This window comes from Myodes glareolus, chromosome 21 (genome assembly GCF_982192425.1).
Source record: "Myodes glareolus chromosome 21, mMyoGla1.1, whole genome shotgun sequence".
Lineage (NCBI taxonomy): Eukaryota > Metazoa > Chordata > Mammalia > Rodentia > Cricetidae > Myodes > Myodes glareolus.
In genome coordinates, this window is record NC_142046.1 from 32518957 (window position 1) to 32533211 (window position 14255).

The window sequence follows — 14255 nt, forward strand, 5'->3', positions numbered from 1 at the left end:
ATTCTTTGGGCATCTTTTCTGTTCTCTTGAAACAGTGGTTTGACTATTGAGAGGAGACATACTTATCAGGTTCAACTAGGATAAAAGTGTTGCACATCTATCAAACAAGCTTCTTAATAGCAGAGACTGTGCTCATTCACTCTCACATAATATCAGTGTACTAACAGGTTCACTTAAACTTGTTAAAAGGATGACTGATAATAAATAATTTTAAAATTTATCTGTTTTATCATCTGATCTTCATTTGTATATACATTAGTGTAGTATACTTCTGTATCTTGAAGCGCAGTTTATTTTTGTATGTGTTTGTGTGCTGTGTATATTAGTGTTTGAATGTGTTTGAAAAGCTTAAATAGAATGTAAGGTCTTACAATATTTATATTAAATTGATCAATGCTTTCACATAGAATAGAAGAACAGAAGAAGCATAGAATGGAGGGCACTGGTGAGAAGATGAGTAGTCTCAGCTGTACATTCCAGACCTGGATAAAGAATGAGGGTGATGAGTGAGTTTCATAGGAAAGTGGAGAGGTTGAAAAACTGAAGCTTTTCTTAAAATTGGGGAACAAACTGTTGATAAGAGATTGGAGATATGTGTGGAATTAAGGTTGGAAAGTAGAAGTTGTTTCTCTTCAGGAGAGGGCTAGGATTTGAGAGGCAAAGGTAGGTAGGAGGATGCAGAGGAAAAGTTAGAAATTGTGGTTCTTGGGGAAGGATGCTTAGGGACAGACATGCAGATGGAATGAGAGGTTTGCCTAGTTGAGAAGGAGTATGTTCATGAAGCTCAGAAACTGAGACAGTAGTAGGTGGGAGGTAACCTGCCTTCTTTTATTCCAGTGTGATGTAGAAGCTCTGTGAGCATGAGAGCAGTAAATAAATAGACAAACAGAACACAAGTGTGTAAGTCTGAGAGGCTTATAGCAGACAGGCGTATGAATTTGAGAAATGATAAAAAAGAACTTTAATGAAAAGAGAACTTAGAAGCCTGAGGATGATTTACAGAACCTAGAGTTTGATTTCACAGTACCAGGGGGAAAAAGTGTTTGGTTAAATTTCATTTCAAATGTGCTGCTTTAAACAGGGATTCTAGACACTGATATTTAGAAATAGGGTATTGTTTGTTCATTGTGGATGATACTGTAGGTCAGAACAACAATTTATGTTACTATTTGAGAATCTCCAAATCTTTTGAAGGCTATGAGTTAATTTCATTAGAAGCACTAAGACTTTACCATGTTTATGGTATTGGAATTCTTTAAAAGTTTTTATTGTAGTTGATTAAAAATATACATATATGTTATTGAAATGGCTATAGGATAACATTCTTTCTCCATTCAGTATTTTCTGTTTAAATTTTTTAATTATAATTTTAAAAATACATTTTTCAGTTATGAAAAATTTTTTTAAGCAGCAAATCTAAGTGTGGTATTTGATATTGTATTAAGAAATAAATGACACTGGGTGGTGGTGGCACACGCCTTTAATCCCAGCACTTTGGGAGGCAGAGAAATGGGAACTTGAGGCCAGACTGGTCTACAAGGTGAGTTCCAGGACAGCCAGGACTGCACAGAGAAACCCTGTCTCAAAAAACCAAACCAAACCAAACAACAATGACAAAAAACAGAAAAAAAGAAGCATGACTCAGTGGAGGCTGGAGAGATGACTCAGCATTCGGAACACTTGTTCTTGCAGAAGACCTGGACGCCATGCTCAGCACCCACATGGCTCACAGTCGCTTATAATTCCAGCTCCAGGGCTTACATTTGTAAGCCACATTGTGGGTTCTGGGAACTGAACTATGGTATTCTGCAAAAGCAGTAAGGTGCTCTTAACTGCTGAGCCATCTCTCCACCACATAAGTTTTCTTGATTTGCTATGCAGTGATCAGTGTGAGTTTTGGGTGGCAGTTGCATTGTGATTTATTAATTTTACAGGTCTCTCTCTTTGCCTCCCATCACCTGTACCATAATTTGACAACGAACAAAGGAAGTTTACTGCTTTGTATTAACTCTTGATTTACTTGTGTCATGATCTTCATCAGTAGATCATGATGGATCAAGTGGTACCATCAGTGTTGTCGTCATCACCAAAATATCTGTGATTAGAAGTTCTATGCTTCAGTTCCCCTTGGCTGTAGGCTTGTGAGACAGACGGACTTTAGACATGCCTTCCTAATTTTTTCAGAGCATATTATGTCTACCACATTGTTTAGTAAGTCTACTATCAAAGTAAATGACTTTGATTTTTTTCTGTGTGTGTGTACTACACTTAAACATTGCTTAGTAAGTCTATTAACAAAGTAAATGACTTTGATTTTTTTAAGTGTCTTACGACATAGCTTGCTTTTATAATATAATCCATTGGAATTATTTTTTTTCAGTTCTAACATTTTGTCTTTATGATATCTTTGATACTCACTAAATTTGGCAATATTCTTTTGCATGTAATATCTCTTCAAATCATAGTTTTCAAAAGTTTGGATAGATCCCAAAAGTGCAGTGCCTTCCTATGTGCTTTGACATATTAGTCATCTGCCACTGTTCGATGACTAATCCTTTTTTTTCTGCAAGTTTCCTTTGGACGCTTTCCTATCCTTTTCTTCTCAGATCTTATAAAAGCCATGCTAGTACTTAAAAAAATAATAGCTAAGGGACTATATTTACCTTTTTATGAACATTAATTGACAGAAAAGCAAAAAGCCCTTCCACACCTCAGCTGCCAGTGCAGCTCAAATGGGTTGCCAACTTAAAAATGCAACAGATGATGCTTGAGGCATGACCAAGGTGTGGAAGGAAGTATTTTAATAATCAAGTATATTGCCTTTTGAATAACATTAAACACCTATTGTTTGTAATAGGTGGCTAAAAAAATTATTGATAATTGCTGCATGTCACTTACCACACCGCCATGAGCACATGTAATGTCTGATGGTGTAAACTGGATTGTGTTTTGAATGCAACACTGTAAAGGTGCATACCACCTTCAGACTGAACCCATGTATACATACAAATAGTGAGACTATAAAGTTTATTTTGCATGACACCGTGATAGTGTTTAATGTATAAAGTACATGGTTGAGAACCACTCAGTTGAATTATTAAATATTATCAAGATCTCTTAATGTTTTAAGTAAGGTTATGATTTTGTGTTAGGTCATATTCATAGTTATCTTGTTTATTGTCAGCCTGTGGTTGTGACTGTGCCTGAGACTGGGCACCCCAACACAAAAGACATGAGTGAATTGCTATCTAATTTCTTAGATCCTGTAGAACTTCATAGATTAAAATGGTATACAATGATAGTGTTAAGAATTTGACTTTGCCAACAATATATAGCCAAGTTCATATCTGTTTTGCCACTTAGAATTATGTAGCCATGACAAGTTACTAAGCATATTTAACAGCTCGGTTTTTGTGTGAACAATACATTTTTGCATTCTCTGAAATATTAGGAATATAGTAGGTTTAATTTATTAAATATATTTAACTGTATGTACTATTTTGTGTAATTTGTAGATGTAAATATTTATAGAAGAAGCAGAAATAGCTGCTCCCTAAGAGCATGACTTAATGCTTAGTAGGTGAATGGAAAAATGAGATTTTTTTTGTGTGTGTGTCATCTGTAGCTAAGTGAAATGGAGAAAAAACAAAGCTTTCCAAGGTGTGATGTGCAAGGTCTGTTTTAGATGAGGAAGTCCTAAGAAGATGACACTAAAGGATTCTAAATGTAGGCTATTTGGATACTACTTGAAAACAAGAAGAAACATGTGGCTAGAGCAAAAGATGAGAGGTTGAGGTGTCAGAGAAATACTACAGAGTCTTAAAGGTCATTGAGGAATTTTAACCTTTACACTGATATGATAGAAATGTTTATGGGAATGGCATGATCTGATTTACCTTCTGAAAGGAAAACTGCTATAATGGGAATAAGTATAGTAGGATATTCAGAGGCTATTGATGAGAAGTTATTAGAACATGTGTATATTTTATAGGAACTATTTGTTTAATATTTGTTAAATATTTCCTGCCATGACTATAATACTACTTGTTGGGCATAATTTCATCTTTGTTTTTTAATTATTCAGAATGTTGTACTCATTAAGTTTAAAGTATAGATGATATTTAAGAATTAATACCTATGACTTGACTTTTTTTCTTAATCTGGTAGTGGTGACAAATACTTCTACTTATTTAGCAAGCAAGGTATAGTCTTATAATGGAAATATTAAAATTCTAGGTTGTGAACATATATGGGTTTGTCTTTTTAAACTCTATTAAGTTGTGATACTAATAATAAACCACAGTTATTAAGGCAGAATGATGGGAAAGCTTTCTTGGGTATACAGAAAAAAAAAAACCTATGACTTAGCAAAGGGGAACTATTCATAATTGATTTTTTTGCAGTTAATTAACCAAGTAGATTTTAAATAAAATTATGCTTTGAGTTACTATTACCAACACAACTTATGTTGCCTACTTTACATTTTCCAGGAACATCACTTACAGCGAGCTATTTCAGCACAGCAAGTATTTAGAGAAAAAAAAGAGAGCATGGTCATTCCAGTTCCTGAGGCAGAGAGCAACGTCAACTATTACAATCGCTTGTACAAAGGGGAGTTTAAACAGCCCAAACAGTTCATTCACATTCAGCGTAAGTTTGCTAATTGATTGTTTTCTGTTTGTAATTTTAAATTATCAGTCACTGAAAACCTTTTATATTGTCTGAGATTTAAACTTTCAGTTCATATACTCTGGTTAATAGAATGTTAAACATTAGAGATTTAAATTTGTTTATATTTTCATTTGAGCTTGAAGATCACTTTGAGTTTTAATAATATTTGAACCATGTAATGTTTATATAGTATACGGTTTTATAGAACACAGTTTATCATACAGGTAAAAAGATGGTGGGCTATAATCCTCAATAAGATTTATTTTTTAAAAGGCCAGTGTTTAAAATGCTCACTAGTAGGGCTTTATCTTTAGAAAATTCAAAATAACATTTTTTGTTTACATTTTATAAACTGTAATTTTTTTACTACTCTTTTCCTCCCACTGTTAATACATAAATGGTCATCATCTTTAACTTTATTATTTTGATGCTCTCCTAACTATGACATCTATTACCCCTTGTTTTCCGTTCTTACGCTTTTCTGTCAGCTCTACAAAGTTTGCCTTCCACCAGAGTGGTCTTCCAACTTTTCAGTCTGATCCAATCATGTTCTTGATTAAAATCCTACTGTTCCTTATTGCTAATATTATAGACACAAGTGTCAGTGCCTTCATATATGTCAGAATTGTAAACAAATTTTACATTTTACATGTGGATGACTTGTTAAGATGGAGACTCCAGGGCTCTATTTTGGGAATTCCTGATGGAGTGCTTACCTTTCTGACTATCCTTGGGTATGGGGACTAGAGATGTTTATTTTTACAGCATAGGGTTTTAGATATGGTTTTAGATTTGTTGATGCCTGGCAGGTACTATATACCCTTGGATGCCATCCTCCCAGCAATGACAATTTTTAATAAAGTTTCCTAGGTAATTCTGAAACATCACACTTAATTATTTTTTCACCAATCCTAAGACATCCATCTTTGGTTTTTTATCTTTGAAATGAGTTTTTGTCTTCAGTTGCTGTTGTCCCTAACTGAAGTTTGCCCCTCTGAACAGAATCCTCTCGTATTTCTGAGAGACAGCAGGGTACTGCCAACTTAAGGCTATTTGAAAACAGTTGCTTGTTTGTTTCAGCCTCTTGGTTTGATCTATACTGTTAGCTTTAATTTATACTACAGACTGACTCAGAGTTCAGTTCTCAAAAGGATTCCTGCCCCCTCCTTTTACCATAGTAAATTCAGCAATTTGATTGTTTTGTTTTGTTTTGTTTTTTGCTGTCTCTCTGCATATTTGACTTATTTATCTTACACTTACAGTAAACTATTAAACATTTTAATAGTAGGACTCAGTCATAAAGCTTTAGGACCCATATAGTAATGCTGTATCTTGTAATTAATGACAGTTTAGATAGAATCAATAATAGAGTAAATATATAACCTTGTTTGTGGCTTGGGTCATGCCTTAATCTTTAGTGTCATTTCCCGTTGCTCTTCCCCTCACTCTGTCCTAGGGAGTACTGCAAGTTACCTACATTTCCTTGCCTGTACATACTCAAAAGCTCTTTTCCATCCCACAGCTCATTTAAGACTCAGTTCCCTTAGGAAGTTTACCCTGACTTTTCTCATTCTATCTCTCCTCTTTGTTTATCTTGTGCTTGTGTGTGGAGGTGGGGGTGTATATCTTTTTCAGATTTTCTCTATGTAGTAACCATTGGTAATCATTCTTCTGTCTTTTCGACTGTGATCCCCCAGGTGAGCAGATATTTTTCTCTTGTTTATATGCTTATTGACTCATTTCCAAATGATACTAAAAATTAAGCCCTGTGGGAAAAGAATCATTTTCTAGAGACCTTTTTTCATTTTGTTTTCTTTCTGTGCTCAGGATGGAATAGACCTAGGCAAGTACCATACCACTGGGCCACCCCCCAGCCTTTTCTCTGAAGCATTCAGGGAGAATATATTCACAAACATTATTTATGTGACTTGCTTTCTGTGTTCTTTGACTTTTAATCCTTTCAGTTTCTTGAATTTGCCTTTGCCTTAATATCAAAGAGGAAGGAGACAGATTTTCACAGTGGGAATCTTAAACATTTTTCCTAAGTTAAAAAAATCAGTTATTTTGCGTTTTAATAGCAGGGCTAAATACAGTTATTAAAAATCTTTCTTGAAAAGTAAAACACTAAAACTAAGTGTAACACATTTGCCCCATTTGATGCAGCAAACATGTCTCTTACATTGATTTTCTCTTTCATTTCATTTTATTCTAAGTTTGTCAAAATGTAGTATGTATTTTATTATATATCATATTGTGCATGGTAGTTTTATATTCTACCTTTCCCCCTTAAATTTTAAGGTTTTATTTTATATATATCCTGTCATTTTAAGCTTATATGTAAATTTTAAATATAACTTCTTTTTTTGTTATGTTTATTGGTGTTTTGCCATGTGTGTCAGTTCCTCTGGAACTGAGGTTACAGACAGTTGTGAGCTGCCATGTGGGTCCTGGGAATTGAACTGGGTCTTCTGGAAGAACAATCAGTGCTCTTAACCTGATGAGTCATTTCTTCAGTCCTAAATACAACTTCTTACAAAGTACAACTTCTTACAAACCCTATGAATACATGGAATTTTGGAAAATGTCACTAAATTTTTCCCTTCCTTCTTACTAAAAGATTTGTAAGCATCCCATTTACCTAGTTAGGGGAAAAAAATCACGGTGGTTGGCGTTGTGACTGTGGGTTTGCTTAACTGGAGAATTACTTGGAATAGAACTCATAGAATGCATTCATCATGCATACTCCTGTAATTGTGACCGCCCATTTCTGGATCTCTAAGCACCTCGCTGTTGCCTATAAGGCAGAATATTTAGTATACTTGTATAATGTAATAACTTTCTTTCACCTCTCCAACAACGTTTGGCTCTGTGTTTTTACTATAATGCCAACTTTACTGAACTGCATTAAAATTGGGTGTCTTTTCCTTCCTCTGATTCTAAGCTCATTAGAAGGAGCCCATCACATTTACTTGAGTATTTCCATTACCCATGCAGTCTGAAGCTGCTCTTTCAGTGAACTTTGGTTTGCTAATTCTTCTGACCTTTCATGTTTTGAGCTATAGGCGTAGGGAACTCTCTAAAACTCACTTTATATATAAAATACCTTATTTGCTCACACCTTCTTAGTCCTTCTACTCTTATTTTTAAGATAAATGTTTTCCCTGGGTTTGCTTTTAGGAGTGTTTCATGTCCCCTTTCAACAAAGTTTTTGTTGCTGTTTGCTTAAAAGCCCCTTCAGTTGCAAAGAAGGCGAAAGCCTTCTGTTGTCTCTCAGATTTTTAAAATCTGAATCTCATTGCATGCCACTTAACATGATTTTGATTAAATTGAATGTTTGTTGAATAAATGAGGAAATGAATTAATGATTAAAAATAAGTGCATACATGCCTTGATTGTTCTTAGTAATTTTGCAGGACATAAAAACTGTATACTGAGTTAAATATAAAACTAAAACTATTAACACATTCAGTGAAATTGGAAGACTTGCTCTGTGGCATCCAAGTTAGAAATTAAAAAATGTGTTCCCCTACTCATCAGCAGTGTTATTTTAGGGTAGAAGAATTGAGAGCAGGTCAGGTTTTATGGCACATATGTATAATCCCACCGTATGGGAGGTAGAGGCAGGAAGATTGTACGATCAAGGCCAGTCTGAGCTACATAGTAAGATCCTGTTTCATAAAACCAAAAGCCGGAAATGTAGCTTAGTGGTAGAACATTTGTTTAGGATGTACAAAACCTTGGGTTTGATTCCAAGCACAGACTCCCTTTCTTACCCCCTGCCCCCAGTGCTGATAATGGAATGAATCTGGATGTGAGATAAACATCTTGTTTGTTCCTGTCCTTTTCAGTGTGTTTTCTATAGTCACCACACTGGCATTCTGAGAATTTACTCATAACACATGAGGGTATTCCTTTTATACTTCAATAAGTTAATTAAATTCGAGACCCTCTTGATGACAGTGTTGACTTACAGTCAGTTATTTAATTTCCCATTACTCCTTTTATTTAGTGGGGAAATATTTTACAATTGTTGTCAAGTGTCAGAATTATAGAACATGAATAAATTTGAAATATTGCATTAATGTTAATTTTGCATCTGCTTTTACAATTAGTTAAATGGTTCTTAGTAGCAAGCCTCTATTCCTTGGTTTAAAAGGAAGGTCCATTTCCTCTTTCACTGTATTATACCTTTGGCCATATATCTATAGATCACCTCCCCTGCTAGACTAAAGAGAGTTCAGGAGAAAGAGTTGGTGAAGTAGCTCCTTGTTACCTGTTAGGTCAGAAACGCACTCAGAGAATTGAATTGTTCTAATCTGCTCCTAGGATCCTGATGCCTGGAAAGATAAGTATGTGTGGCCACTGCTTTCATTTCAGTATCTTGGTATAGGCTCCTTGGGAAGTTGAATATTTTCAGTCTGCATTGAAAAAAAGGTGAAACGGCACCCAGTATAAACTAGACAGTTATATTGTTTGTTTTCAGCTTGTGTGTGAAATATATGCCAGACTAACATCTAATTTTACTTTGTTATCCTTGAAATATTCTTCATTGTTTTCTCCAGTGAATAGGACTGAACATTGACCCTTTTCCTTGAGACAGGGGCGAGCATAGTTTTATTGAAAAGAGTTAGGGATGATCTAAATATCCTTTGATTGAAAGAACAATCCAAAGCAGTTGTTGAGTTTTATTGCATGTCTACATTAGACTTACACGGCAGGAAGAATGTATTTCAGGGAGCATTTTTTTAAGTGTCATTGAATATTAAGAAATCAAACTGATCATAGATTGCATGAAATGACATCCCCTATTCAAATACACAAATTCTAGAAAACAGTGCCATTAGTTCAAGGCAGATCATATCAGATTTGTGGCAAAAAGTTTTCAAGGTTAAGTTGGCTCAGGCATTTAGAAGGATGACTGACAGAGTGAGCAAGGCAGACACAGCCAGTAGTCACAGCTGCTGCTGAGATCAGCAGGCTCTGAAACTTAAAGTGTTTGAACGGCTGCTAGTTCAGTATGGAAGAATGTTTCTAACCTGGAAGATACTACCCAGTGAAGGTATTTGGGTTAAAGCAAAATAATAAATCACTTGGTTATCGTGATAGGGAGATGAAAATGTCTTGAGTTCAGGAGAATGTATGCTTCTTTGAGCTCAGTGAAATTCGTGTATCTGATACTTAAAAGGAGGGAGATGGAATTTAAAAAGCAAAAGAAAATAGATGAAATGTCATGATTAAAACTGAAAGAAATAAAGCCATTCTAATAGTTAAGTTGCATGTATTGTGGTGTGTGGGTTGTGATTTATTGTTTGTTTTGGCTTTTCAAGACAGGGTTTCTCTGTGTAGCCTTGGCAGTCCTGGAACTTGCTCTGTAGACCAGGCTGGCCCTAAACTCAGAGATCCATCTGCCTCCCAAGTGCTGGGATTAAAGGCATGTGCCGCTGCCACCACCACTACCTGGTTGTGATACGTGTTTTATGGCTATTTAAGTATATAAAACACACCAAAAATAAGATTGACTGTAGAGAACAAGTTGCCTATTGATAGAAAAAAACTGATGGAACATACTTTTTTTTTTTTTTGCTTGCCTGGCAGAGAACTAATGAATGGCAGAACATTGTGCATGAGAAGGGGCAAGGTGCCAGGTATGGTGGGTGGATGGGGGACACTATTGTTGTTTACATGCAAGCACTTAGAACCTTCCCGTGTGTCTTCCTACAGAATATAATGTGGGAAAATAGAGCATGTCTGGTTGTGCTGGTAGGAGTTAACCAAGACACTCACCCAGCAGCTAGCATCTCTCCTGATGATGCTGTAGTTGATGCCATGCTACCTTGGGTGTTGGCACTATTCAATATCTTGACTCCCTATCTTGAACAAAATCTAAGGGAAGTTCTGTGGATTACCTACCTATAAAAGTGTTTTCTGCCCTAAAATTTCCTGAAAATGCATATTTCTTAGACTCTTAATAGGAAACTAAACCTTTCTTCATATATAGTGAAGTAGTTCATGTTAACTGACCTGTGTCCAGGCTCTGTTTGCTGTTATACATTTTAATTATACTCGGCCAGTTGTTTCTTGTATGGTTGCCCAGAGTTTTAGGGTATTAGCCTCTACACTGTCAACCACAATAAGCTAAATTTAGTTACCCATCCTCTATATGTCAAATAAACAAGTAATGTTGTGAAAAGTATAGAGCAGATTTGTCGAGTGTTGCCACATGGGAAGAGAAATAGATGGGGGGTGGTTTTCAGGATACAGGGCATGAAATTTAGGTTTAAATCTAGGGCAAGGACTTTGCATAATTAACTGTACTGATTATGATGTTGTCTTGCCCATCGCTGAGCCATCATTGTCTTTGATCTGGTCTTTCTTGAAGGTGGTTCCATAAGTTATCAAAACTTGTGTGGCAGTCCCTTTTTTGGAAGGCCAGCTCCTTCCTGCTGTCTGGCACCAGGCTTCAAGACCTAATATAGCTCTACTGTTTGCTTTTTTTTTTTAACCTTTGATACTGTCTCTCGGTTGTGGCTTATTGTAAATTCCAAGTTCTGATACACAGTGGACATTATTATTCTAAAGGAGTTGTAGTAGAACCAATGGGGGACAAACTTTTTTTTTAGATTTATTATTATGCATACAGTGTTCTGTCTGCATGTTTGCCTACATACCAGAAGAGGGCATCAGATCCTAGTAGAGGTGGATGTGAGTCACCATGTGGATGCTGGGAATTGAACTTAGGAACTCTGGAAGAGCTGCCAGTGCCCTTAATCTCTGAACCATCTCTCCAACCCCTGGACAAAACTTTTTCACATGTGCAGGGGATGGATAAATTGCATGATAGAGAACATGTTGCCTGTTGATAAAGGCTAGTACACATCACTGTTAGGACGTGTTTCTTTGTCCTGTCAGGGAACTAGTGAAGGGTAGAAGCATTGTGCATGAGATAGAACACTGTTGCAAAACACGGGAAGGATCTTGAAGTAAAGAACCATACAAGTAATAGAATAATCATTTCATATTTTGCCGTATTAGAATAGTGAGGAACTCCATTGAAAGGCGATGAATTTTGACTTGTAGAGGGAAAAAATTCAAGTTCCAACTTAAAAAGAGCTTTTAAAATTTACAAATCAAAACATTGAAGAGAAAATTACTTGTACAACAGTATAAACTGAGCCTTTTGTAGACAATTTCTTTTGTGCCAGGCACAGTGACTCATGCCTTTAATTCCAGTTCTCAGAAAGGAGAGTCTAGTCTGGTCTACGGGGCAAGTTCTAGGACAGCCAGGACTACACAGAGAAGCCCTGTGTTGAAAAACCTAAACAACAAAGAAAATTGCTCTCATTCCAGTTCACATGCATAGTCACACTCAAATACAGCCACAGAATGAAAGAATCAGGTCCTTTGGGCCTCAGGAACTGACCAGCAGGTATGTTCCAGACCCAGCCAGATTGTGAAGATAACACATAATCTTAGTAGAGGAGATTAGAGTTAGGAAAGAGTTATGAGGTGGTCATTTATCTCTGAACCTTTGGCTAAACATGTGTGCTCGGTAAAAAATAAGGTTTACTTTGAATGAAGCAAATTGGACTGTATAGGACCTTAGTCATATGGGCTTTATCCATTACTAAAAAAACCATAGGTACTGTGCCCTTTTGTGCTTTCAGATGAAGCTAAAATGAATGAAAGAGATGAGTGGTAAAAAGGATAAGCAGTCAGCACAAAGTACAGTGATTAAAATAATTCTTTTCAGTCTGGGGAGAGATAGCTTAGAGTTAAGAGCACTGACTGCTCTTCCATGGGCCCCAGGTTCAGTTCCCAGCCCCAACATGACAGCTCACAACCATCTGTAACTTGCATGTGACAGTGGTGGTACACAGACATAAAGCAAGCAAAACACTCATATACTTGTTTTGATCCTGAAATTCTTGTCATTTATGTAACAATGGTTGTTGGGCCACAAGTCTTCCTTCCATGTAATTAAACAAAGCTACTTATCTCCTATTCCCCAATAGACCTTATTCAGAATATAATCAGAAAATTAGTTGGTTTGCATTTGTTTGTTTGTTTCTTTTACTGACTTTAAAATCCCCACTGTTTAGTAAGAGCGAAAAGAATATGGGTGTATGTTGAGAGACTGGTGTTTTTATGTTTTGATTATAATAAAAATATTAAAATTGCATGGTCTGAGGATATAGTGCACTGGGTTTGATAGTACAGTTGGTGTAAATGTTCTTGGCCACCAAGTTTGGTGACCTGAGTACAATTACCTGGAATCCAATGGTGGAAGGAAAAACTGACTCCTGTAAATTATCTTCTGACCTACACACACACACACACACACACACACACACACACACACACACACACACACAGAGTAAATAGTGTAAGCGGTAGAAAATTGGTGACCTGTTTTCAGTTTTGGCTTTAAGCCCAGATTGGTTCACTGAATTGTGTAGTAGTAGTTGGTTTTTTTTTTATGTGCTTTAAGGACCTGCCATACACATTGTTAATGATCAGCAGTCCATTTTCTGTTAGGGGTGTGTGTGTGTGTGTGTGTGTGTGTGTGTGTGTGTGTGTGTGTGTGTGTGTTAGTGATCATCTTAACAGTTGGAAAGTGAGATCTTATTATGGTTTAATTTTCAGTCTCTGGTTATTGATGCTAAGCATCTTTTCATATGCTTAATGGTTTGTTCTTCTTTAGAGAATACCTATTCAAGACCTTTGCCCTTTTATAAAATGGATTATTTAGGAGGGTTCTTGTAGTTCATGTGTCATGGACAATGTTTTCTTATCACATACATGCCTTGAATTGTCTCCCTTTTTCTTTTACTGTTCATTGTTTCCTTGGCTCTGCAGAAGCAAAGTGTGTTGTGGTGCTTTTAGTCATAACAAACAAATGAGAGCCTTTTATGTTGAGGCTTAGGCAGTAGGAGTGCTGTGAGCTGACAAGTTCCAGGTCTGCCTGGCTTATACTGTAAGGCCCTGTTAGAGGTGGGTTGGGAAGTACAGGGAGGAAGATTAGTGTGAAATCCTGTCAGAATTTGCTTCCTGTGTTTTCTTCTAGTAGTTTTTTAGTTTCTGGTCTTATATCTTGATCTTTAACCCATTTTTAGCTTTTATTTTTCCTAGTATAAAGGTAAGAATTCAACTTCATCTCCCCATGTGAATGTTCAGTTTTCATTATCTGTACCTTCCAATTTGTTCATCTTGGCAGTCATTTGAATATATACGTGAGGGTTCATTTCTGAGTTCTCTACTTTGTACAAACTTACATTCTTATCATACTGTTTGAATTATTATAACTTTGTAGTTTATATTTTCCTATTTAGATCTATCATATTCCCAGCACAGCTATTTATTTATTATCTATTTTAAATTCTTTATTGACTCTTTTTTATAAAGTTTATTTTATTTTATGTGCTTTGGTGTGGAGGTGTCAGATCCCCTGGAACTGAAGCCACAGACAGTTGTGAGCTGCCATGTGGGTGCTGGGAATTGAACCCAGGTCGTCTGGAAGAGCAGCAAGTACTTTTAACCACTGAGCCATTGTCCAGCCCCTGAGATACTTATTTTTTAGAGAACTG

General features: G+C 36.2%; 1 protein-coding gene across 2 annotated transcripts in view; it reads left to right on the top strand.

The window, feature by feature from the left end:
• Epc2 (enhancer of polycomb 2) overlaps positions 1 to 14255 on the top strand; it is a 90819-nt gene that overhangs the window by 26664 nt on the left and 49900 nt on the right. For both annotated transcript variants that reach the window (XM_048425688.3, XM_048425689.3), the window contains exon 2: positions 4491 to 4650. In XM_048425688.3, the coding sequence (XP_048281645.1) occupies positions 4491 to 4650 (160 nt within the window). The remainder of the gene's footprint in view (positions 1 to 4490; positions 4651 to 14255) is intronic.